Source organism: Schistosoma haematobium, chromosome 5, assembly GCF_000699445.3.
Source record: "Schistosoma haematobium chromosome 5, whole genome shotgun sequence".
NCBI lineage: Eukaryota > Metazoa > Platyhelminthes > Trematoda > Strigeidida > Schistosomatidae > Schistosoma > Schistosoma haematobium.
The window spans coordinates 6,817,527-6,845,509 of NC_067200.1; the positions used below are offsets into that span (position 1 = coordinate 6,817,527).

Genomic DNA, 27,983 nt, shown 5'->3' on the forward strand with positions numbered 1-27,983 from the left:
GTGGCCATGTGAGAGCATCTTGAGAGGGAGAGCGGACTCTCTCCACTCTCGGTTGTACCAGCGCATTTGGGGTCTCACTTTACACTTATCAAACCAGTGACCTTCACGTGACTGATAACATGAGTGAGTCAAAGTTTTTATAGGAAATTGATGAACATTAATTGACCGAGAATTAGAATTCACCATGTGTCTGTTCTCACACTATCCCAAAATGAATGTCTTATTGATTCATTAAACACAAAACTCCCTATCACAGAATGTTAATTGTACACCTAGTTATGGTTTCAGCCTAGATATCTTTAGTTGGATAAGTAACGATAATGTTGATATAAAATTGGTTTGTGTATTAATAGATCCAAAACTTATTTAGAGGATGATAAATGTTGCATAGTGTACACACATTCCATTAAAAATTGAATTTCAAATATTTCACCAACTTTCTACTATGAATTAATCAGTGTAACGCAATTTATTGACTGGTATTAGGTCAAACCCATGTAGGTTATTAACGTTAACTTCTGGACAGACCATTCTATTCTCTTTTTTTTTCTCAAGCTATATTTTGACTTTATTATCACTGATTCGCTTATTAATCCTGACTGTTTTCATATGATTGCTTGCCCTATTCATTTAGTGTTTGTAATTCATATTTGTCTGAATATAAATATTGTGTCACACTTGATCAAAACAAGTTAGTTAATTTGCTTTCTCCGCTGAGTGTCACTTCGTTTCTCTGACTGTCTATTCATATCAATGAATGTATATAATATATGTATTCAAAATACATTCTCGCATTTGGCTTATTTTATTCCGTTACTCTCTAATGTGAATTAAGTTAATAAGAATATATATGAAGGTTGACAGTATGTATATTTCGATAATAATCAGCATACGATCTAACTGGAGTCAAATATACGACTACAAAAGCAGTACACCGAATGGAAACTATAAGGATAATGAACTGTTAAGGATAAAAATAACACTTGGAAATGCATACTTCATTTACCAAACAAAAAATAACACCTATTGTACAATCAAAACGTTTTGGATAACTTTAATTAAGTAAACCTTATTCTATGTATCATTATCAAGGTTTGACCTGATCATTTCAAATAAATTAAACATTAGATAGATTGTTATAAGTAAAATTTCTGACGTTTCGTGACTCAATGTAACCCACTTCTTCAGAGAATAAATAACCAAATCAAATTAATTAGTTTAAATAGTATAAACGTACAAAGCAAGAATATTTGGTGTGATCAATCAAAAACCACATGACACTGACTTGGTCAGTGTTACGTCATTCCGGTCAAGGTGATTTATATGAGGCATGTTTGTATATTTGTATGTACGGATGGTAAAGGATGGAATATACGATATTTCTGGTGAGAAAGGATAGAGTTGGATTTGTATGTACGATAATGGTGTGAAATGTGAGAATAGAATCAGACATACTAGCTCGGATAGATAGTCCAAGTCAGATAGATAGTGAGACTTTGTTTTTATTGAGGGCAGTAGGATTAAGCAATATATGAAAAGCTTCAGCCACTCACCTTTCTTTATAGTTGGAAAAGCTGTTTTGTATTATTTTGATGTTTTTAATATCGATTTGATGGTTGATAAAAATGATATGAACTGCTATTTCTGATTTAATTTTGAATCTTCCGAGTACCATGGTTTCTTTGTGCACCTAACATGTTCTTTAGCTCAAGTCACTATTTTATGAGATGACTCTCTAATATTAGAAGACATCACAATCGACACTTCCTAATTTGTAGACACAATTGTATGGTAACATAAAGGGGATATTTTTGCCTTTAAGAGAACTAAAGTATTTCGAAGAGTATGTTTTATTTGTGAACTTTATATTATATTGAAAAATGAATTGTCAAGAAAATCTCTCGTTCTAACGGAAAATCTAAACATCGATACTCTTTATTCCAACTAAGTCAATTTTATTTTCAGAAGGGGTTTTGTGGAGATTTTAGTAATTTTATAGTTGAATTCATAAGTCGATTGAAGCTAGACCACCATGGAAAACCTGGAAGCACTGAACGGCCGTTTCGTCTTAGCAGTGCGCATCCACGACCCCTCCTAGCGAGATTCGAACCCAGGACGTATCAGTCTCGGGAGCGAACGCTTAACCAACGGTGTTAATGTTTAATTTCAACTAATCCACGAAATTGCCAGCTCAATGGTCTAAAGATTAAGTGTTCGTGTGCGAGACTGATAGGTCCTGAGTTCGAATCTCACGAGACAGAATCGTGGTTACACACTGTTGGGGAGTTTCACAATAGGACAAAACGGCCGTCCAATGCTTCCAAGTTTCCCATACTGGTCTAGCTTCAATTGACTTATAAATTTATCAAATTTATTTGTTTACCAAAATGGTTAAAAATAATCTTCTTTTCAATAATAGAATTTATGCATAGATTACATAACTGTAATAATAGTGATAATTATAATCATTACGATGTTTATTATTCTTATTACTATTCTTTACAAACACACTTAAGTGAATAGCAGAGACAGAGAGAGAGAGAGAAAGAGGAAGTAATAGATATAATGGTGTGAAACAAAATGTTTCTTTTATAGTTTTTTTCAATACAGGCATAAATACATAATTCACTAATTTATAAAGAAAACAGTGAACAAATTGCCATTAGCTAGTTAGTTTATACTTTGCATAATGTATAGAAAATTCTGAAGTCTTCATACACAAAAAGAAGGGAAATAAAAAAAAGTGAATAGGACCAAGATGTTTTTTTTGAAACACACACACACACTTGGGAAGCAGGAAAATCAGATTGAGGGGGGAGAGATGGGGAAAAAGAGAGAGAGAAGGGGAAAAAAGGTAGGCAAAAACAATTCTGTATACACGGAAATTAGATAAAATAACATTTTAATGTGAACTAATAGTTTGTTGCTTTACTGTTGATTCGATCACGATATTATTCACTGATTCTGTATCATTAGGCGATGTTTTCTCATTGTTATTTGAAGGAGACACAATAACATTTTCATCAGTAGTATAGTGAAGATGATTATCATTATTATCATGTTCGAAATGATTGGAATCATGACTAAAATGAAACAAAAAAGAATAAGAAAAAATGATGAGTTTGTAATACCATGGTAAATCTCTTTCTTTCACTCTAAATATTGCGTCATTCAAATATTTGATTTAAAAGCTTACAGGTCAGTTAGTGAGTTTCAATGTAGAACTTGGCATCTGTGTATATCGATTCCAGTCCCCATAACCCCATAAAAACGGTGAGATGAAATTATTAAGGCAAATCTCAGAGTATTGAAAATATTGACAGTATAATTGATAATAGGAAAGATTAAGCAACCAAGATAAAAGTCGAGAAAGTACAAATCAGTGAAATGATAAAAAAAAATTGAGGAATTCAGAAGCTCAGAATTTGAGAGAAGACAAAGGATGGGTGCATCTAACCCAGAGCAAACGCTTCTGAGCCGTCATTCAAATTTTCTAACCGTTGATTACGATAATCATGTTGAACACAACCAAGTAGTATGGACCCACCTGCATGACTCAGCCCAATTGTCAATGACTTCATGGGGTGATGCCATGTTTTGTTTTCATCGATCATGACATTTCAACCTACTCCTACATCTGCTATCATCGTGCTTAGAGGTAGACGGTGGACAAGAATACGGTAATACATCTCCGTCGATAAAGCCTCATTATCTCATAAGTTGGTTTATCATACTTACCCAATACCCTGCGTCCAACTTCAGAGTTGCTAAGAAGGTTTAAACTAATAGTCGTATGGTGTTTGTTACTTGTACAGACGGATATGATTAGTACGTAGTAGGAAGTGATAGTAAAATTCTTACTGGCAGAAGAGGAAAATGAGAAAGGAAAAACAGAAAACAGCCGGAGTAACAACAGCAAAGGAAGAATGATGGGATTTGTAAGAGACAATTCAAGGAAGATAAATATGTAGTGTACTTAGTGTATTGATTTCATATTTGAAAAATGCAGTGCGTAATCTTGCAAATCAAAATTTAATTTCCCTGCTCAAGTTGTTGTTGTTCGTTACAGTAGCATTAATGATCACGACAACGGTCTAACACTGGAGAATATGGTTCAAAGAGAACGGACAGATTTGAGGGGAAAAAAGTGTGAAATAAAATTGAAACTGAAGGCTTACAGTAAGATAAAGAGTAAGTAGATCTGTGCCTCTGTGAGTGATTATGAACTAATTCAACTGGGGCCTACAAGTAATGATTACAATTATAACGCGGATCTTGAGCAGGTAGTTGGAAAATACTAACAAAAGCCAACCAATTAGTCAATGATATCATAAGCTGATGATATGTCTTAATTTGACCGCCCTTAATTTTCTTTCAACTTATATTCCCACTCTGGATAACATTTGAAGCAGAAACAGGCAGTCGCAGGGCATAACTAACACATGTCCAATCCTCAGTCCATGAGGATTCACAGTCTAATAAACTAATTCGCCATATTTGCCTACTATACCCCAATCTCAATATTCCTTACTCGTTTGTTCCAGAATACCCAAAGAATGTTTTGAAAATAATTATAATCAATGGGTATGAAAAATGGTCATTAGGGATAAGGGATATTCTTAGGTTACTAGTATTCAAACATAGATATCTTTAAAGCATTGCTTGCGTATTTTTTGGATCACCGAGTAAGAAATCTCTGCGTTAAGAATAGGGTATTACGTAAGGATGGAAAAACGATTGAATAGGTAGTAAATTCTCATCAATTGAAGTGGATGGGACATATACTGCGTATACTCAACCACAGCCTACCTCGACGCGCTACGTTGTCTGATATGGGAATAGGTTGGAAGGAAGATAGAGACGGCCTAACCAAGACGTGGTATCAATCCATCAAAACAATGACGATTGGATTGAGTTATATACTTGGGCGCATACTACCTGGTTGTAGTCCGCATGATTATTGCAACTAATGGTTGGAAACTTTGAACGACATGGCTCAAAACCGTTTGCAATGGTGCAGGTGAATCCACTCTTTGTCTTCCCCTAAAATTCTAAGCTTTTGACTTCCCAATGATTTTTTTTGTTTCCCTAATTTTTTTCATGAATGGTACCATGTGTGTTTAATCTTTTCTATTACCATATATACTGTGATGTATAGTGCTTAAGTCTGTCGATAAAAGTAGTATGTACCACCAAACAGACGTGGATTGCTTGTCAAAAGAAGATTGAAATTGAGAGAAGGAAGATGGACAACAGAAAGGAATCGAAATAAAAACGAAATCAGAAGAACCGTTAGGGATGTAAAGGACACCTGAAAGACGTATAAATGACCTATTTTCACATTTTACTAAACCACTAAGTGATTGCGCATTAAATAATAAATCATTTATCCCCATCTGAGTGTTAGTTCCCTCATTATGCCAATGCAATATGAAAGCTTGAACCAATGTATACGTGTCCCAGGTTCTAAATCGCTTATGACTGTCTAATTCACTAACATTGAATAAAGCATTATATATGACATGTTTTCCAACTATTGTATCATATTTCTATTCAATTGTGGTGTTTCTTTGATTACATCATTCAATGGAGACTTCAATTCACTCATCATGAAAAAAATTACAAAAAAATATTATATTGTTATCAAGTTGTCAAGAGATCCAATTGATTTCATAATCTTAACTTAATAGAATGAAAGTTGTAATAGTAGACTTGATAATAAATTATCCATATATACTACAGTACATTTAAAAAGAAAAGAGCTACTGATACATTTAAAGTAGTACCGAAGAAAAAAAACTTATAGACTTACAGAGACTGTGTAGGAATCTCTCCATTGGATAACATCGATTGATCAGGATCTTCTATATTTTCAATCTGTGTCACAGCAATCCACTTGCCTGATACTATATTCTTATTTCCATATATCATTGTTTGTTTTTGTCCTTGTGATGATTCAGTATTAGATTGATTATGTATATCCATTGAAACAGATGTAACATCACCACTAGCGGTGACCGATATTGATGTGTCACCATCATCTTTACCACCACCACCACCATTACTAATCAAATCCATATTACTAGCTAAGAAAGCGTCTGCTTCACGTTCTTCACGAATACGAATTAATCTACCATACTCTCGTTGAAGATCAGCATTTCGTTTTTGTTGACGTTCAACATCAGCTTCTAAAACCTGAAAAATTAAATAAATATATGTTGAAAGTAATTGATATAGGAATAAAAACTTTTCATAATTTCAATTGTTTCCTGACTAGAAAAACACAAACATGCTACTTACATCAGAACGTCTAGCGATAGCGCATAACTCTTGCTCGTGAAGTCGTTCATATGTGGTTAATTCCATTTGACTTTGTTCAGTTTGATCGACACTTTCTTCAATGGCTTTCATTAAGGTTTGTGCACGTGACTAAAAATGGATAATAGGAGAAATGTGAGTTAGTTATTTTATGGAATAGGATATGAAATAAAAAAGGATTATTAAGTCTTCAGTTTAGAAAACAGAACTGGAGAGTCACCTAATGTTAACTGGAAAATATACAGTAAATAAGGTTGTGACTGGTAGAGTTCAAACGTGTTTAAAGTGAAACAATTATTACTGATAACACTGAATAGTCGTCCTTTATCGCGAATTGGTTGAAGTTGTAAGTGTATCAGTGAGCCCCAAAACAGTGACTTTGTGGTCAACAGTTTTCTGTGAGACATAAAGGTTTTGGATTTGATCCCCGATAGGATTGCGGATGCAAACTACTATAGAGTCCCGTAACAAGACGAAACAGCTGCATAGTGTTTTCCAGTTTTCAATAGAACTTTAACTGAGACCAACGTGTGATGAATACAATCTAAAAATAAAATTATGCTTACATCTATTATGAAGCAAACATAAGTTACGTATTGTTTGCCAAATGACTTCTTTGTAGGCATTAGTGGTTGCAGATGCTTTCTTTACGTACATGTTCATAAGCAAAACACACTGCATACTATATTCACAAGTATACTACCAACAAGCGACAGTGTGTAAGGTTGGGCAACTACATTTCATCAAATCATCCCACAGATATGACAAAAAATTAGGTCTCCGAACTTACTTTCGGCGGGTGAATACCTTGAGAAATTTAATAAAGCCTTGATAAAATGTATACTCATTTTTTGCACACATATGTACAAATGACAGAGTTTGAAACAACTTGATCAACAAATTTACTAGGTCCAAAATAATTTAAAGAGATTGTACATTACAGATTACCTGATATCCACCTAACAATATCCTGAGTTTCTTCTCCAGTTTTGCTGCTCGTTTAGCTTCTTCAGCCATAAGATGACGAAGTTGATCCAATCGTTTCTCGTGTGATTCAATCCGATCACGTTTTGTTACTAAGTTAGCTCGTGTATAACGCCTATGTGCTGGCAAATATAAAACTTGGCTTAAACACTCATGCCAAACTTTAGCATATGCTTCAGCTGATAATTCACCATGTCCCATACCATTTCGAACGACATGCATCTCCTCTTCCAATAAATTTTCCGCCTGTAATGGGTTTGAAATATTACTACAACATTATAAGCTACTTACAAAATCAATCAGTAGTATGTAATAAAAAGCAGAAATGTAATAGGAACATCATTTGATATGGAATATTTTTAGTTTCTAGTCAAAATCGTGAAACGACCATCTAAAACTACGAAGATATAGGGTGACACTTGAAGGTCATTAATCCAACCCTTAGGTAAGGAGTAGTGAATACTTATAATTGAGGAGTCTCATATACTACAACGAAACGGACGTTCGATACTCTCTCGTTTTCTAACGTGAATCAATTTGGGAAGTAAATGAACTTAAAAAAAATTTTGTCTTAAGATTTATTAAAGCAGAAAGTATCTCGGCATATGTAACCAATTTTCGGCATTTCACCCACGTATTTACCATCAATAACCTAACCGTGGCTGATACCTTGACGGAGTGGTTGGGATTCTGTTTCCTGACAAAATCCAGTCATATTTAATAAAAAAATACTTGTCCCTATCAGTCAGTCAGTAACAACGTAGAACTTCGTAGGTACATACATCAGTTCGAGTTGCCACACCACATTAGCACAGAGTTGCAGTGGTCGATTCAAATCCCGTAGTGGTAGAGGTAATAAGAGTATAAGCAGTAGGTCCTACCATGCCAGGTAGATTAGTTGGCAGACAGTAAGACTAGAAGTAACAGACTCAAGATTTGAGAATGAAGTTATACTGCAGTATGATGGTAGTAAATTGTTTTCATCATACAACTAGCATTTGAAGCAATGGCGTTTACCTACAATGACAAAAGAGAATTGAAAAGATAGCACCTGAATATGGAACATCTAACATTTCTCCGCATGTTCGTGTTTCAGGCGAGAAGCCTTTAAAGTACAAAGCTAAGAAACCGAAAACTCACACAAGGGCCATACGTTTCAGGCCTTAAGTAATTGTCCCTTACGCTATGTGGTTACGCTTCCTATTCCATAAGATCATTATTAATCCAGTATTCTTTTCACGTATCTAAACGAGTATCCTCCCTCAATGTGGGCAGCCAAGATGTAACAACTATCTACATACTTCTAGCAACACTCGACATCATAATATGATTACAAAAAGAGTCCATAAGACAGCAAAACAAAATTATCACGTTAAATACAAAAGACATTTAAAAATGCCACATACACACAGACATAAACAACGTACCATTTTCAAATCATCCGGAACAAACTGTTCATATGGACAATCTTTCAAAAAACTTTCATGTGTAGCTTTTATCTGTTGTAAATAACGTCGCTGTTGACTAGCTGGAGCAACACCACTGCCACCACTTGGACCAGTAGTTTGCTTAGCTGCATCCAACAATTGATTTGATGGTGGGTTGTTTAAATTATCATAATGCATCATTGTTACCATTTCTTGTTTAATCAACTCTTCAGCCTAATAAGAGTGAAAAAAACATTTTACAAAAAAGAATGGAAACCACAGTCAGTTATTAATAAATAGTGTAGGAGGGTAAAAAAAAAGAACAATAAGGAAGAGATTGGTGTAAGTAGTGTAGTAATAATAATAGTAGTAATGATGGGGGAACGGAAAGGTACAATCAGAAGAAATCTTTCAGTTAAGGAAGATACACCCATTTTTTATGAAGAAAGTAGAGGAAGGTTACAGCAGGATCGCCACTGGCTTCTATTCTGAACCATATCTGATAACGTCTCTAGCCACTGAGTTGCACCATCTCTAGGACCCTAACCAGGGAGTCGTGAAAAACCAACAGAAGCCAGTCCTTTGCAGCTTTCTTTCATGCCACGACACCATCTCATATACTGATCACCTCTCCGCTTTTTCCAACCAGTCTCAGAGTCGGCAAATAATGCACGACGTGGAATTCTCTGGGACGACATTCGAAGAACATGTCCAAGCCACCGAAGTCGGTGTTTCAAGATGGTGACACGAATAGCATTATCGTCTCTGTGCCCGAACACACGATGCCGAACCTCTGCATTACTAACATGGTGTTGCCACTGGATGTCAGCAATCCTTCGGAGACAACGATGATCAAACACAAAGAGTCGTCTAACGTCCTCAACTCGGAGAGGCCAGGTTTCACAAGCATAGAGCAAAACTGCTCTCACCGACGCGTTGTAGATCTGACCTTTTACAGCCAGACTAACATCACGAAGGCGCCAAAGATGGCCCAGATTGGAATAAGCCGCTCTGGCTTTCACTATACGTGCATTGATCTCATCACTCACACCCCCACCAGCACTTATGCAGCTACCTAGATACACGAACTTCTCGACTATTTCTATCTGCTCACCATCCAAGGTGAGTACAGGATTAGAATCCTGCCAGTCTTGTAGAAGTACTTTGCACTTCGAAGGTGCAAAGCACATACCATACCTACGGACACTGATTGTCAACTGAATAAGTGCGGATTGCATGCCTTGGGCATTATCGTACAGTAAGACAATGTCATCCGCATACTCAAGGTCGAGAAGTCTTTCTCCAGGCAACAGATCCACACTGCCATTAATTACATCCATCAGAGCTGTTTCCAGAATGTCATCGATGGCAAAGTTCAGTCAGTCAGTCAGCTACAACGTAGGACCAGGCACATATGTGCATCGGTCCAGGTTGCCATACCGCATCAGCACAACAAGATGAACACCGGATTCATAGCAGTGGTTAGGTCAAAGGTAGTAATATGTAAGAGAAAGATTGCATATAGAGATATAGTACAAGAAGAAAGAATTGGTTCGTAGAAAGAAAGATATGAAGCGATTTTAATCTCTTAGTTTAAGGGAAGACAGGGAGTGTATACACCGACGCCATTGTGATCGACTCTGAGCCATGTCACCAAGAGTCTCCAACCATTGGTTACGAAAGTCACGCGGACCCCAACCAAGTAGTCTGCATCTACCAACATGGCTCAGACTAGAAGTTAGTGACTTCAAGCACTAATGCCACGTTTTGGTTTGGCCGCCCCTAACTTCCTTCCAACCATTTCCAATACCGGATAGCATTGCACGTCGTGGTAATCGGTGTTCAGGCATACGTAACACGTGGCCCAACCATCTCAGTCGATGAAGATTCATAACCTCATCAACTGATTTACCATCATTCCCTAATACCCTGCGTCTAACCTCACTATTACTTACCCGGTGATCCCAACAGACGCCAGCAATATTTCTAAGGCATCTGTGGTCAAATACTAATAGCTTACGAGTGTCTTCTACTCTTAATGGCCATGTTTCGCTGCCGTAAATTAAAACAGAACGGACTGCCGCGCAGTATACTCGTCCTTTTATTGATAGACGGATATCTCGCCTTCGCCATAGGTGACGCAGTTGGCAAAAGCCAATCGAGCTTTTCGAATCCGTGCTGAGATTTCGTCCGATACCAACCCATTAGGGCTGATCAGACTTCCACGATAAGTGAAGTTGTCAACGCGTTCGACTACTTCACTCCCTATCCTTAGTTCAGGTGTTAACGCAGACCAGTCCTGAAGCAACAACTTGCATTTAGAGGGAGAGAAGCGCATTCCAAACATTCTGGCATTGTTGCTCAGTGCTACCAAAAGACTCTGCATTTTATCAGCGTCTTCACCAAACAGGACTGTCATCTGCGTATTCTAAGTCGATAAGTGGACCTCCTGGTAGGAGATCAATACCCGAGAATTCAGTCGACGAGAATGCTATTTCCATCAGTATGTCTATGATGAAGTTAAACAAAAATGGAGAAAGTGGACAGCCTTGACGGACACCACTTGAGGTTACAAAAGTAGATGACAGTTCGCCGTAAGCTCTGACTCGACTAACAGTGTTCTAGTAAAGAGCCTTCACAAGGTTTATGTACTTCTGGGGTACGCCTTTCAATGACAGACACTGCCACAGAATCTCGCGGTCTACCGAGTCAAATGCTGCTTTTAAGTCAAGAAAGACTATCATTGTCGGACGCCGATAGTCATACCTGTGTTCTAAAACCTTACGAATAGTGAATATGTGATCGATGCATCCACAACCAGGTCTAAAGCCAACCTGATTTTCTCGTATTTGCAGTTCATGAGTCTTAGTTAGATGACCAATAATTATTGAGGCTAGTACTTTAGATACTGTGTTAGTCAAACTAATCCCTCCATGGTTATCACAGGATGATTTTAACCCTCTCTTATATATTGGGACGATCGGAGATTGTGACCAGTCAGATGGGATAACGTCCAACTTCCAGATTTTAGCTAAAATATTAGTCAACCTAATAGCTAAAATTGGACCACCATCCTTAAAGACCTCTGGAGCCAATCCATCTGGACCAGCTGCTGTTCCTTGTTTCAGATTAACTATAGCTTTTTGAACTTTAGCAAGAGTTGGGGGACCTACCCTAATGTTCCATTCACTTTGTCTGGGAATGGAGGGTAGTTGTAGAGTAGCTGAAGGCCAGCTGAACTGTTCTCTGAAATGTTCCGCCCATCGTTCTAAACGCCTGGACTGGGAGCAGATGAGTGTATCGTCTTTTTCCGATATAATCTCACTTACACTTGACTTATTAATTCCAGTTTCTTTTATTAGTCTGTAAAGCTGTCTTGTGTTCCCTATAGTCGCCGCCTTTTCCATCTCTTTTGCTTTCGTTGCCCACCACTGCTCACAGTCGTTTCTTAGACTTTTTCTTAACCTAGATCTGATTTGTTGTCGCTCTTTATCATGTTCGGAACCTGATGGGACGAGTTTGCGAGAATCCATCAGCGTGATAGACTTTGAAGAAATCCACTGGTTCTTTGAAACTCTGTGGTTTAAGTCGCTAATAGATGTCACTGCTGCTTCCACAGCTGCCTGTATTTCATTCCAAGCAACATCTGGGTCAGCCTCGTCTTCAGAACTACCTAATCGTGACCTCAGTTGTTCCTGGAACCTACTTTTGGTTTCCTCGCTACTCAGTTCGGTTCTAATGGGTCTTTTTACTGTGGCTCTTTTGCGTCCAGTGAGGCGCAAGCAGATGCGTCCCCGTATTAGGGCGTGGTCCGAGTCCAAGCAGGTACTCCAGAATGAGCGACAATCTTGTACCGACCCTCTCCAACGATGACTGATGGCAATATGGTCTATTTGAGTCCATCGTTGGTTTGGTGCAGGCGGTCGCCACGTTAGACGATGTCTCTCCTTATGCTTACAATTTGTGTTTGCTAAAAATAAGCGATTGTCTGAACACAGTTGCAGCAGACGGTCACCATTATCTGTTCGCTGTGCCGGAATGCTAAAATATCCACCTAAATGCCTTTCTGTTTGGTTTAAGCTACCTATCTGAGCATTAAAGTCACCCCCTACGAGTATTATGTCTGAGCGTTTAGCTTTCTGAAGAAGTTCAGAAAGGTTTCTGTAAAATTCATCTTTCACATCATCTGAGCTGCAGTCAGTGGGAGCGTAGGCAGAAACGACGAAAAGGCAACGACGTGTGTCCCTATCCTTCCGAGTTTTTACGGAGCCGTTTAGCCGAACAGCACATAGACGACTGTTGACGGGGATCCACTCTAGCAGTGCTTGTTCCGCCCTCATGCTTAGTGCTATGCCTACACCTGCCAGTCCACGAGAACTGGCCATCGGGTCACCAGATACACGTAGGGTGTATCTCGTTGGCTCTCCGTTTTGCCGAGGTGAGGTCAAGTGAATGACCACACTGGAATCCTGTATGCGTGTTTCGGAGACACAGCATACATCAATGGAAAGAGACTCTAGGGTTTTAGCCAAGGAAGCCTGCTGACCGATTTGACATAGAGTGCGTACGTTGAAAGCTCCAATGTGTAGTTTGGAGCGAGGTTTCAGTAGACCTGGGACAGAGTTTTGAGCACTAGAATCGTTGGCTATGGTGACACTTGAGGAGGAAGCCGAAGGAGGAAGTTTAGGGTTGAAAGTCGATGTAGGAGGAATAATAGGAATTGAAGAGGAAGGTTGACTATGAATACAATGATCTTGGGTGCTGTTAGAGGTATGAGGGCGGTTATCACTTCCCGGTTGCCCACACCGTGGAAGGGTTCTTCTGGAGGTACCTGAAAAGGAAATTGGATTAGAGGCGGTCTCAGTGACCTGAGAGCGTGACCGCAGTGCCCAAGGGACAACTGCTTGAGGCCGGTCGCGCACGGCCTTTTTGTGGAAGGTTTTTGACGTGTTAGCTCCGTTCTTCAAAGGGCCTTACCGCCGGAGACGGAAATCCGCGAGGTAAGGTGAGGTGTGCATTTTTAGGGTCGACCTTTTCTAACCCCACCCCTCCTTGTGGGAAGGCAGCATCGCTGTCATGCTGGTTGTCTGAAGGAAACACCTTACTACTGTCACACCTCTGTACAGTCAGCATTACGACTTCTCCTTCGGACCTTAGGTTTGTTGCTTTTAGTCTTACCGCTCTTCAACCGACCTGTCTGACATGGTAGGACCTAGAGGAACGGTTGTTCCAGCCAGTATAGCTCGGTTGCTTCATCACGATAGGCAAGCCCGACCACCACGTCAAGGTAGCAACAACGGTCGGGGATGGCAAAGTTGAAGAGGAATGGTGAGATTGGGCAACCCTGTCTAACCCCACTACTCGAATGGAACAATGGAGAGAGGTGGTTGTATCCCTCACTCTACCTGAGGTGTTTGTATATAGGGCTTTTAGGATGTTAATAAACTTCTCAGGCACACCCTTCTTCAATAGACAATCCCAGAGAACAGTCCTATCCAACGAATCGAAGGCAGCCCTAATGTCAAAGAACACTACGATTGTTGGCCTTTGATAAGAATGGCGGTGTTCTAACATTTGGCGGAGGGTGAAGATATGATCAATACATCCTCGACCAGAATGAGACCCAGCCTGCTCCTCGCGAGTCCATCTTTCTCGGGTTTTGAACAACCTACGAAGTATGACGGAAGCCAAGAGCATGGACGCAATCGGATGTAAACTTGGTTTCTAATCTTACTCCAACTCAAATCAATTTATAACGATTACAGTCTACACGTAAGAATTTTACAATGAATCCAATAAATCTACATGTAGTGTTATTTACAAAAACTACTAATACCACCATGATATATAATTGTCAGTGCTCTGCGGATGATGGTTGATTGATGCATATTAACAAAGCAATTTAGTAGATATCTTAAGCAAAAAATAATAAGTTAGTATTAATCATATGTTTACTGGTAACTAGTTTACCGATGTAATTCCTAGGGTTCGAGTGAAAAGTTGTGACCATTCCCGTTCAAACATGTTAGCAATGAGCCAGTTACCCACAAATGGTACTGAAATATTGTTGCGAAATACCACTAATTGACTGAAGTTGGAAATACAGACAGTTGGATATTGACTGAGTGGTTTGAACGTTAAGGACTTTTTGCGAAACCTGAAGGTCTTGGGCTTGATCCCCAGTGGGATTATGGATGCTCATCACTGGAGAATACTGTATTAGGACCAAACAGCTATCCAATTCTTCCTGGCTGTCAAAGTAAGGTCATCCCATGATGTAAACCGTAAAATTATAATACAATTGACTCAGCTAGAATTCAAGCTTTATTATATTCATTAACGAAGAATCATTTAGCCCACTGAAGAGGTTATCAAGTATAGATTTCCTGAAAGTTTGAGGTGTCAGACAGAAGCTCAAAAACCAATGAGAAAACCTACACCTAAAACAATAAACTCGATAAATAGTACTAACATATTGATTATAGGGTTGGTTAATATCTAGATGTACTTTAACGATTTTATAGTGTATGCAAAAGAAAACCATTTTAACCATACCTTTTGTAAATCTGTCATATTCGCATCTTGTTGAGATAGTTGGTTAACTGAACCTGGAATATTACGCAAAATCGTATGGTTCACAGCTGATGGTCTAGGTAAAGATCGTCTAACAACTTGACTTCGTTTAGACCATTCCAATTCAGCGGCTTTAGCACGTTCTCTTTCAGATTGTCTATCTAAATCTGACTGATCTGGAATTCTTGAAGCAGTTCCCCTCTCCTCTTCCAATTGATCCATATCTACGTTAACACCTTCAACGTCATTATCATCAGCATCATCACCGTTAGGTTTAGTTTCATCAGGGAGAAATATTTCGAAATTATTCTTCGGTGTTGGTAGATTAGCTAAACTTTTGCGTAGATTTGTTTTTACACCATTTTGGTCATAATAGTCTACCATACCTTCGGAATGATTATTGTTACTAATATTATTAAGACCATCTAAATTATTTCCATCGATTGGATTTATATTCAAACGATTTCTTAGTGGTGTATTTGACACCGGGGGACCATAATGTTGTTCACCTTTTCTTAATGGACCAGGTGTATTATTAGCATCACCACCCATGAGAAGATTTGGAGTGCCTAAAATATATATTTTTATTTATGATAGAACAAAACGGAAATTAAGGTATGAAAAAAGTGGGACTCTAATAGAGAGAGAAATACAACTACTAACAAGTATAGAACGAGATGAACATGAAATAAAGAAATATTAAGTGAATACAAATGTCCTAGTAGGAAATGTTGTTAGAGTTCTATCAACTAGGCTCTACAATTATTGATTAACACCACATTGAGAACTAAATTCAGAAAGCCACAAGTTTTCTATACTACTCAAAACGTATAAATTTATCTATCTTTAGTTATTTTGGTGAGACAATAATTTATGGACGACCTTTGAGCGACGATAGACTGACTTTGAAAGTGTCCACCTAATAACTAGAACCAAATGAAGGTTATAAACCTGTGTGAAGAATTCGAATTATGATTTACAGTTGATGGGGTTAAGGTTAAGAATTAGATTTAGGGTTTTCATCACGAACTGACATCAGCTATAATTCCAAAACTCCATTTAGCCAAATGTGAGTGGATGAATTTCGCGCCAAAACTAAGACCTGTTATCTTATATCTGATCGGTTCATCTATAAATTATAATCTCGTCGTTTTCTTTTTCCAAACAGTTCATACAATCATCAGCATTATACACATTTACGAAGAGAGACCGTGTGACTCAACTAAATATCCCAGACAAATTAATTCACATTCAATTCATAATTATGTCAACTAATTTATCTCTCTTTAATAAAACTGAATGTTCGATCAGTGATCCTATGATAATATATCTATAATTGAAAACCTATGATACTTGAAAGTTCAGTCGATTCAGTCTATATTATAACCAGGAATCAAAAATATAGATTATTGAGCAGAATACAAAAGATTCAGTAGATATTTAAATATCTTATCAATTATATTAAAATAATCATACGTTCTGATTTTCTTAAAGTGAGGTATGTTTAATGCACTTAAACACTACAAGGGTTATTTATTAAGCATCAATGCTAACCATTTAAAACAAGCGGTATTTCATATATTCGTACATATTTGTTGAATCTCAAATGATTTTAGATTTTGTTAGTGCTTCAATTAAACATAAGACGAGATTTGAGATGGTGAAGATTTGTAGCTCATGTAGATGATTAAGGTGGAATTTTGTTATCTGAGCTGGATGGTTTGGTTGTGGAGCTTTCATTGTTCTTCTGAACAACATTATTAACATAAACTTCAGGTAGACCTAACCATCAAGCCCAGAGAACAAAACTTCACCTAAGCGGAACGAAATTCTATTTTGATCTTCATAAAACTTAACACTGCAGGATATATGTATATAAACTGATCATCAGTATCGATTAGAGACATTCATTGTATAACTATATGAGTGATTTGTCTTGTCACTATGCAATGAGATGAGAATAAAATTTTCGGGTGCATCAAGGCAATTCATTTTACCACCACAAAACTGAAACTTTATTAATAAAATGTTAAAAGGTTTGTACATTCAAATTGCAATCCTAGATACTTATCAACTGGTGTTGTTAGTTTTTCGTATAAGAATGCATGATTCACAGTTTATTATGTTAACTAAAACTTGGTTATTCAGTATACTACACATTTGCACTAACCTTCTAAGCAGTTGTAAGAAGTTTTTCCACACTATATACTCATTCATCAAGTAATACTACAAGGAATACATTTATCCCACCTTAATTGTAATGATTAACAGGATTTTTGAAAGTCCTCAAAAATCAGACTATTTAACATTGCCAGTAACTTCAAGATCACATACACATACAACTTTCCGAAGTTATTTTTATTAGCAATCATTGAAACAATGAATGAGTGGGTAAAAAAGCATAACAAATAGTAAATGTTTAATATTTTCATTAATACAAGAGGATGTTAGTCATCTTAGCCTTGGATCATCAATTCAGTTATCACACGTCTTTAACTGAAACATCTCATCCACTTGAAAAGAACTATTTTCCACTATGATTTATAACTGTAGACAAACTTTAACATTTCATGAGCCCTTTATATATTCTCTCTAAATTTCACTTAAAATCTTTTTTAGATCAATTTGTGTGTTCTCTGTATAGTGTAGTATAAATTTAGGAAACAACACAATTAAACATAGTTCAATAAGAAGTTACGACAATAGAACAAGTATACAGCTTGAATGAAAATTGACAATCAATTCTATGTTGACTGAATAAATTATTTATGCAACAGAATCATTCATATGTGAAAAACTTTAAACAATAAGATCAATCTGTTAGGAACATGTCATAATATTGACCATAAAAAGCAGGGAAATAAGTATAGTTCGGAGAAATAACAAGCTACTTTTCTTACATATGATGAGGATCTTAACGCATATACCCATGACAAATTAATATTATTCAGAAGTGGTAACTCGGTGGTCAAGGCGATCGAATTTCAGTTATAAAGTCACAGGTTCGAAATTCCCTCTACCTAATTACGTTTCGGTGAACCAGTAATAATTCCAACCTTGCTTGAAGGCAAGTACACGAATCTATGCTTGATAATTGAGTTAATTCAGTTGAGTATGTAGCTGAGAGCCATGTTTAAATTGTACAAAATTTAATGATACAAACCGACTGTAGCGAATTTCTGATTTACCACCTAAAAGCTGAATGACTAAACCCAATGTTTATTATTATTTAAACGAATAAACACTGGTACAAGGGGGCACCAAATATATATGTGCCACACAAATCATTCGATTTGTGTCAGGGCTGAGATGCTGACCGGGTGCCCAAACCGAAGTAGATGGTTTTCCTAGGGGGCCACTTCCTAGGCCTTTGACCTAGAGATCTAATCCACAAGGCAACGTTACGAGATGAAGTACCATGGTAGCCCGCGATCAACAATAGGTTTATAAGCCTTTTTCTCTCAAGATACTGGAGCCCATTTGCACCACTGATTTAGAATCAGTGTTTTCCAACTCCCTTAGGCGGACCCTCTGTGTTCACCAACTCGGTTAAAGCGCCGGACGTCGGCTTTTCATCCTCTCAATTTCGTAAACAACACCCTCGCCACGAAAAGGCAGTGGTCGTATACGCGTGGCCATCTGAGAGCATTTCGAAATGGAAAGCAGACTCCCCTCACCTTTGGCCGTACCGGGGCATTTAATTAAAATATGAAATATCAATCCTGTTAGTAGAGATTAATATATGCACCAGTTTGAAATGAAACAATAGCATGTGGGATCTTTGGCACACTACAACAAGATTACTTCCAAAATTTTAACATTTCTGTCTTTAATAACTAACTTAAAGAAAATTAAACTAGTTAAAGTCAATTCAATTATTTTCGAGTGTATGCAGTAAAAAACCGGTAGATCTGTTTGTTCAGTTTAAACATAAAACAGATATGAACGTGAGAAAAATAAACGAAACAGGGTATGTCCAGAAAACTCATCATTGATTAATCAAGTTCACAACAATCCTTCAAGTACCTTTTTATAAACCATGGTTTTTCTATTAACTTTGTAAATAAATATTTTTAAAAATGAAGCTCATTAGGTAAATTGTTAAGAGGCGGGCCTTTTGAAATAAAATAATAATTAAACAGAATGAGATAGAATTTTACTTTCTTTACAATTGGGAAAAAAAATAAACATAAATAAGCGTGAAATTTCGAGGAAAAAGGAAAACACAACATACCATTTTCAATGTTGCTGTTCGGTGTACGAAATGGAGTAGCACCAATTATTTGACTAGGAAGTAAAACATTCGGAGTTGCTAGAGTATTTGGTAAACGAGGCGTTGTACCAGAAAAATCAGATTCACCAACTAATGGAGTATTTTCACCACCTTTAAGAGGAGTTTGAACTTGCTGCAAAGCTAAAATATTTTGTGCTTCCTAGTAACCAAAAGTTTTAATAATAATGATATTAACAAATAGAAAATTTGACGAACAATTAAATGGGAAAAATATTATGGGAATATACATTATTTTATGAATAAGATTCACAAAAATAAAAATATGAAGTGATCGGTTGATTTAGGCTGCAACATACAGAAAAAAAGAAGACAATTCACATAGTCGCTTTATTACTTCAAATTAATTCTGCACTCTCTTGATTAAAAGTTAGTCAGTCCGACATCAACAACCTGTCACGTATGTGAATTGGTTCAAGTTACCACATCAGTACTTAATCGGAAAAAAAGTGAATTAAACACGCTTTTGATCTAGTTAATATTTACCATATATAATCTGCAAACACTTAAGTTTTTGCTTCGTTTATATGTATGTTCTGTTTCCTGAGTTTTAATATTCTTTTAAATAAACCCAAATTAATTTAGATAACGATTCCTAGTATAAATGTAATACTTCAAAAATGGCCAATATGAACATGAAAAAAATGTGTTAATATGATGACAATTTTGTTATTCTAAAGAAAAGAAAAACAACCTCTAATTAGCGATTATCGTAACCAGTGGTTGGAGATGTTGGATGACATGGTTCAGAATTGATCGCAATGATGCATAGGTTTTTTTACCTTTTCGTCTCCCCTATTATTTTTATTTCCAAAATCTCCTAACATCTGTTTTCTCTATACTGATTAGTTTCTACTACTATGGATAGTGTTAACATTTCTACAACTCTGGCATTTGACTTGATAATTTCATTTCACTGTGTTAAATTTATGTAGTAACTTGAATTGATGCACATACATTCCAAGTTCTACGTTGCGTATGACCGAGATGACTAAGTGAATTAGAATGAGTTACTTATATCAGCGACCGACAAAACTATATCAAATGATTGAAAATATTAGCTGGTGAGGAGGGATCCAACTCATCTCAAGTTACTAACTGGTCGAATGTTGAATGTTACAACCAAACACGAATTATGAATCAAACTTTTGGAAACCACGTATGCAATTTAAAATGACCTCTTATAGCGTCCGTACACTAATGCAGACTGAACAACAGATAGACTTGTGTGTGTATTTAAGTCTTAACATCGATGTCTATTTTCTATCCAAGATTCGTATTCAAGACTCAAATGAAGTACCACACATTCACTCCCCATCTGTCTAATGAAAACGTTTGTTTCACGTGCGTTTTTCCGGAGACCCTATGGCATCTTCGTCTGGTTTTGCTGGAGCTGGTCTTGCACTAAGTGCTGAAGTTGGGGCAGCACTAATTGATTGGATCCTAATTACCACTTGGCTATGTGTTTTTAGATGGCCTACTAAACCAGAATTAACTACTCAAATATAGTCGAAGGACTACGATGTCCGCTCCAATCAACTACTGTATGATCAGCGCTAGGGTTCTTGATTACTATTTGGATAGTAGTTGGCATACACTGTTATCTTACCTGTACTCTTTTAATGCGAAGAACTTAATATTAGCCATTCAAGAGAAGTAATTTTTATGCACTCAGCACAGATTACGTTACATGAATAATTACTAAGTGTATGTGTCAGAAATAAAGTTTAGAACATACTAGGGAATTTATCTTACCTAGCCCCTAGATGCTTTGGAAGGACCGAGGGTTGGGGTCGTTTGTCCACTTCTCCCGAGACGTCCTCATAAAGTTTGACAAGTAAGCTTTACTCACTCCGTTCGCGTGGTAGGGGTGTTTTATTACGAAAGTAAGAGGATAAGGTCAGTTTATGGCATGGTACCGTAGTATAAAAGAGGGCTGTATAGGATTGGTACTAGTTGATTCGTTAGGACAACCTTACTGACTGAGGACTTAGAGGTAGTGTAACTCAATGGCTTGGAACATAATCAAATGTGGCTCGGAATAGAAGCGAGTGGGGATCCCATAAAAATTCCACTTTACATTCCTAGTAATAGTGAGATGAACTCCCTAAATTGAAAGAAATCCTTTAAGTTGTATTTTTAGACAAACTATTCTGGTTCATTCATTTTTGTTATGGTACCCCAATTCCATCTCTTATATTTTTCTTGATGTTATCTTATTTCTGTGGTGCATACGTTTGTTAGCTCCAAACTGTGCAAGAACTTAAGTGTGCTAAATATACAAAAATCGGAATAAAAACTTACTCTAGTCACAGAATCTATCACAGCCATTGGAGTGCGTTGAAGATTTAACGCAGGTGTTGCAAAACTACCGGTAGGATATTCCGGTAAAAGAGGATGTGTTGCAGAGCCCAATTCACCATCAGCATCTTCAATAGCCATTCTTACAGCATTTTCACCGGCTTGACCGACCTAATAGTTTTTTGTAAGACGATTCAAATAAACGAGTAATAATAAATATTAAAACAAAAAGATAGATGATAGAGTAATAATTAAGCATTAATCCCATGAGAGAGTGGATGATCTACAGTTGGTGTGTCATCAAATAGTTTACTTGTTGAGTGATTTCTAATTATGTTTATCATTATTTTATGTATTATGTATATAATGTTATTTTGTTTGGAGAAAAATCTCATCTACTATGTAAGTATCTTTCTAATATCAGTTCATCAGGGGTTTACAACAGTAAGTTAGTTTTGTACGCAGCTACCACTCGGTCGCATCGTAACATCGAATTTTATCTATCAGTGTTGTTTCCTTTCATTTTAAAAATCTAAAGTTCATTCAGATTAAGTTGCAGGAAAGTCCCAATTTGTACTAGTGGCCATAGGCATGGGACATTCGAACAAGGGAAGAAAAATGTAGTTTCCAATCAAACTCTAATTGATTTAGTGTTATGTTGTGGACAGATTGTTTCTAATTTCCCTTTTCCCCGATCACAATAAAACGATAAAAATGAAAATTCGATAAATAATGTTAAAAATAAGAAACCAAATTTTTAATCATTTGAGTTTGCAAAATAGTATCCACTTTAGTTGATTCGACATTATTGTGGGTGATTATTCTATGTGATATACTGATAGATAATTAATCTTTTCTAATGCGAAGATTCTATTATCTAGTTAAGTACATTCCTAAAAATTGCGTAACCTATTCAGTTAATAAGAGATCTAAGTGTTGGAACACCAAACACACACAAAATTCAGGTAGACAAAGTATAGAATATATACATATATATGGTTTCCAGTTACTTTCTGTATTTCAATGCTAATGATGTTATCACCACGCAACCCGTCGACAACAAAATCTTGAACTAGTAACCCAGTAATCGAGATTTGTTTGTCTTAACCAATTATATCCATAAACTTAGAAGAGAAAAAACTGGCAAAAAAAATTAAGTAGGTTAAGGCCTAAACAAGTTGTCAGAGGAAAGTGGTATTTAAGGATACTGGTGTATTTATTTTATTCTACAAGATTTTCTATTAGGATACTTCGACAGATATTTATAGAAAGAAATTAATACTTGAAACAAAACAAGAAAACTTGGGTGGTAAAGAAAACACATTGAAAAAGTTAATCATGGCAGTCACTTTTAAATTATTTTATACGACGTAAAACTTAATTAGTGACAAGTAAAATGATCAAATTATGTAAAATAAAAGTTGATAAACTGGCGTATTAATATTCAACTTTAAACTATTTAACGAAAAATATGACTATGTGTGGTCGACTTTTTTGATAACTTAGTAGATAAAAACAAAGTTGTAGGAAACAAACTGCAAGTCAGTACTAAACTCAAAAGGCCGAAAAAGTTTTAAGCACCTGTAAGAAATGAAAAAGTAGATTAATGTAAAACTAGTAAAAATCTTGCATAAATGCCCATTGTTTCGTAGTTGATGATAAACGCGAATGCAATGCTCCAGTTTTATCCTTTTAATTTAAATTTATGCTGGTTTTTAGTATGATAAGTCCAATGTTATTGTTTCATTACCACAGTATGCACTTGTTATAAGTTGATAATTACAAAACCATTTGAAACATACTTTGATTAAATTTTCCAATTCCAGGTCAGATACTTGAGGAGCAGGAAGTACAAGTTTAGATCGTTTCAACAGTGGCTCATCCAAAGAATTCCCACGTTGCAAAATAACTCCAGGTAAATCAGATTGCATACGTTTAGCCTGACGTTCAGCATCCTTTTTACGCTCACGCTGGAAATTACCAAAATTACTAAAATGTGAGATTTGACGAATTTAGTGTTAGTTGTACATACTGAAATGGATAGATTAAACTGTAATACTCAAATCGGCAGAGGCCTTTAAGGATGGTGGTCCAATTTTAGCTATTAGGTTGACTAATATTTTAGCTAAAATCTGGAAGTTGGACGTTATCCCATCTGACTGGTCACAATCTCCGATCGTCCCAATATATAAGAGAGGGTTAAAATCATCCTGTGATAACCATGGAGGGATTAGTTTGACTAACACAGTATCTAAAGTACTAGCCTCAATAATTATTGGTCATCTAACTAAGACTCATGAACTGCAAATACGAGAAAATCAGGTTGGCTTTAGACCTGGTTGTGGATGCATCGATCACATATTCACTATTCGTAAGGTTTTAGAACACAGGTATGACTATCGGCGTCCGACAATGATAGTCTTTCTTGACTTAAAAGCAGCATTTGACTCGGTAGACCGCGAGATTCTGTGGCAGTGTCTGTCATTGAAAGGCGCACCTCAGACGTACATAAACCTTGTGAAGGCTCTTTACTAGAACACTGTTAGTCGAGTCAGAGCTTATGACGAACTGTCATCTGCTTTTGTAACCTCAAGTGGTGTCCGTCAAGGCTGTCCACTTTCTCCATTTTTGTTTAACTTCATCATAGACATACTGATGGAAATAGCATTCTCGTCGACTGAATTCTCGGGTATTGATCTCCTTCCAGGAGGTACACTTATCGACTTAGAATACGTAATCCTGTTTGGTGAAGACGCTGATAAAATGCAGAGTCTTTCGGTAGCATTGAGCAACAATGTCAGAATGTTTGGAATGCGCTTCTCCACCTCTAAATGCAAGTTGTTGCTTCAGGACTGGGCTGCGTCAACACCTAAACTAATTATAGGGAATGAAGTAGCCGGACGCGCTGACAACTTCACTTATCGTGGAAGTCTGATCAGCCCTAATGGGTTGGTGTCTGACGAAATCCCTACACGGATTCAAAAAGCTCGTTTGGCTTTTGCCAACTTACGTCACCTATGGCGAAGGCGAGATATCCGTCTATCAATTAAGAGACGAGTATACTGCGCGGCAGTCCGTTCTGTTTTAATTTAAGGCAGCGAAACATAGCCATTAAGAGTAGAAGACACTCGTAAGCTTCTAGTGGCCAAACCAAGACGTTGCATCAGTTTTTGAAGTCATTAACTTTTAGTTTGAGCCATGTTGGTAGATGCAGACTACTTGGTTGGGGTCCGCGTGACTATCGTAACCAATGATCGGAGACTCTTGGTGACATGGCTGAGAATAGATCACAATGGCGTAGGTGTATACACTCTCTATCTTCCCTTAAACTAAGAGTTTAAAATCGCTTCATATTTTCCTTTCTATGAACTAACTCTTTCTTCCTGTACTACATCGTTATATACAATCTTTCTTTTATATATTACAACCATTGAATTAACTACTTCTATGAATCCGGTGTTCATCTTGCTGTGCTAATGCGGTATGGCAACTTGGACCGATGCATATATGTGCTTGGCCCTACGTTGTAGCTGACTGACTGAATCGACAGTTATGTCACATGCTAAAACAAATTGATATCCACTTATTCAAATGAAGAATTAAATTCCCCCTACCAACGTACCAAGTTAACGACGACTATTTGGGCCCTAGGTAAATAAAACAATCGAATCTCGAGGAATTATACAAATGGTTAGCCGACTTATTTGATGTTATTTAAAATCGGTCCTGATGGGGTTGTGCCTACCCTTCTGGCTAACGTAATACATTTTAGTGCTGTATATAATAAAATACCTATCTTTAATTACGAAGAAATCTTCAGAAACCGAATTCGTACTTGTTAACACTGAAATAAACTGGGAAATTCTAGTGAATTTCCATAGCCTCTTTTGAGTTACTAAGTAGTTGGAAACTTTTTAGCAGCGAAATAACAGAAAATAGAAGGAACAGCCTTATTGTAGACTAGCAAGATGTTAATACAATTGTAATGAAAAATCATAGATGAGATATAAAAAGGGGGGAAAACGGGAACGACTAGTTAACAAGTAGTAGGTGGTCAATTATAAGGACTTAGTTAGTGTGAGACAAGTCAGTGACCTAATCTCAAACCAGGGGGCTGGAATGATAGATAGAACACTTAAGAAACAATTCGACTGACCTTGAGCAATAAACTTTGTAAAACTCCCAACACACAAGCACGAAACGGGCGTATTATGAATGTGAATTTGATATAAATTACCCGAAAATAACATTTTGGTATAGAGATATGAAAAAAGGGTATTAAAAAGAGTAAGTTTTCGAAATACATAATCCAAAAACGAAAACAATGTGATGGCTTACCTTCTCCCTTTCCATGAAACTTTCTTTTTCGATATCTGAAAGTCTTAAACGTTGAAAGTCCATAGGTTTGATTTCTGGTTTTTCCCTACTAGTATCATAAAACCCTTTGGGAGGTTGCTTCTCAAATGGAATTTCGGAATTATAATCCATGCATGGCTTCGTTTTCGGTGCTAACCCTAAGAATGTTCCTAGACCAGCTGCTCGAAGTTCCCGACGTTTTTGCATCATAGCCATTCTTCGTGCAATCTCGAGCTGACGCTCTCTAGCTTTACGCTTTGCTTTTTTACCCTAAGATCACAAAGAACAAGTAAACGAAGAGTTAGATATGAGCCATGCAAATAAAATTTTTTACGTCTTTCAAGTGTAAAGTGTATAAACAAACAGATGTGAAAGGATTTTCAGACATGAATTTGATTTTAAAGAAAATGAATAATCGAAACCAGCATACACAAGAACGATTGATTTTACAGAACTGGACATGAGAGCACTTTCAAAGAATGAGAATCACCCTAATAGCCCCAACTTTTAGTCCATTGGCATGCAAACACGAGGAAAGTATGGAGGTACAGAGGTTTCATCACTAGAAGCGATTAACATGGATGGCAGGATGGCAAGCATAATAAGAGGATGCTCGGATAGACTTAATGGATTTGTGTTGAAACAATTAGAAACAGATTAATACAAGTGAAATGGCATGCTGAAAAGTAAAACCGCATGGCTAATATCACTTTCAGAGAATCAGCAAATAAATTATTTGCAAATACTGAAAGATAATAAAGTAATCGTTATCTGACTTGAGTTCGGATAACTTAGTTTGATCTACTACTAGTGTCCAACACTCAACCAAGACGAACTCTGTTAGCATGCCGAATGTAGAAGTTCGTAAAAATCCTAGTTTTCTTTTATTTACTTGAACATATATTGGTACAAATAAATACTTAAAAAATTAAGAAAAACATAAGAGGTTGAAATTGTAAACAGGTAGAGAATATAATCAAAAAATAACCGAATGATCGAAAATAAGTGGATGAGCGTAGTACATTATGGGAGAAATTCAGTTTAGAAAATTAAAAGCAGAAAGAACCCTGACAGTCAAACGAATTCCTCTTATTTCTATGAATTAAAGGAATAACTCTACGGAAGAAGTATAAATACATCGAAAGCAACCGACCTGTGTATTGGCTAACCGTGCTCTGGCTTCTGAAAGCATTTCTAATTCATCTTCATCCATATCAACAGGATCTGGACGGGCAGGTTTAGTCTCCGGATTTGGATCAATTTCGCCTGGACGGAGGCGTTTAGGATCCTCCTCTGCAGATAACCCTTCTCTGTTTTGTGCTTTGTCCCTTTATTTTAAAATAATAATAAATTTGTGAGTTACAAAAGATATTCATAGCGTTCCAAACATTGGTTTGCAGTCCTTCCAACTATCGGAGCAATTGTTCGCCATTGAGTTGGCATAAGCTTTGCAAGGTGTAGTAACTTTTCATCTTCTTCACGGCTCCACTCTGTTTTCTTGACACTGGGATCAAGCCATTCGTACCACCTAGCTTTACACTGCTTAGCGGCTTTGCGGTGTAGCAAAGAAGCTATCCGTGCCCACTGATTCTTGCCATATTTCATAACAGCAGCTTTGAGAATTTCATCCTTAAAAGTAACTTAATATCCGAAATTTTACCTCAGTGTTCCTCCAAACACCCCCTTTGATGTTAATCCGAGGCATGATGAACGACTTGTAGCGATGTCTTCTG

General features: G+C 36.9%; 1 protein-coding gene across 2 annotated transcripts; it reads right to left on the minus strand.

Moving 5' to 3' along the window:
• Nucleotides 1-1,135: 1,135 nt before the first annotated feature.
• On the minus strand, nucleotides 1,136-27,983 carry CDC5L_1 (CDC5 cell division cycle 5-like protein). 2 transcript variants are annotated; one of them, XM_051217390.1, is made up of 12 exons: nucleotides 27,911-27,983; nucleotides 27,614-27,879; nucleotides 27,404-27,578; nucleotides 26,233-27,366; nucleotides 23,697-23,864; nucleotides 21,898-22,065; nucleotides 19,537-19,735; nucleotides 15,285-15,871; nucleotides 8,730-8,963; nucleotides 6,301-7,548; nucleotides 5,813-6,195; nucleotides 1,136-3,083 (listed from the first exon to the last, which is right to left on the minus strand). In XM_051217390.1, the coding sequence occupies exons 4-10, from the start codon at nucleotides 26,464-26,466 to the stop codon at nucleotides 7,240-7,242; spliced, it is 1,899 nt and encodes a 632-aa protein (XP_051064784.1). In that variant the 5' UTR covers nucleotides 26,467-27,366; nucleotides 27,404-27,578; nucleotides 27,614-27,879; nucleotides 27,911-27,983; the 3' UTR covers nucleotides 1,136-3,083; nucleotides 5,813-6,195; nucleotides 6,301-7,239. The 2 variants fall into 2 exon arrangements, with proteins under 2 accessions (XP_051064784.1, XP_051064785.1); XM_051217391.1 differs by having other exon boundaries at nucleotides 2,407-3,083; nucleotides 6,301-6,429; nucleotides 7,267-7,548; nucleotides 26,233-26,520; nucleotides 27,614-27,983.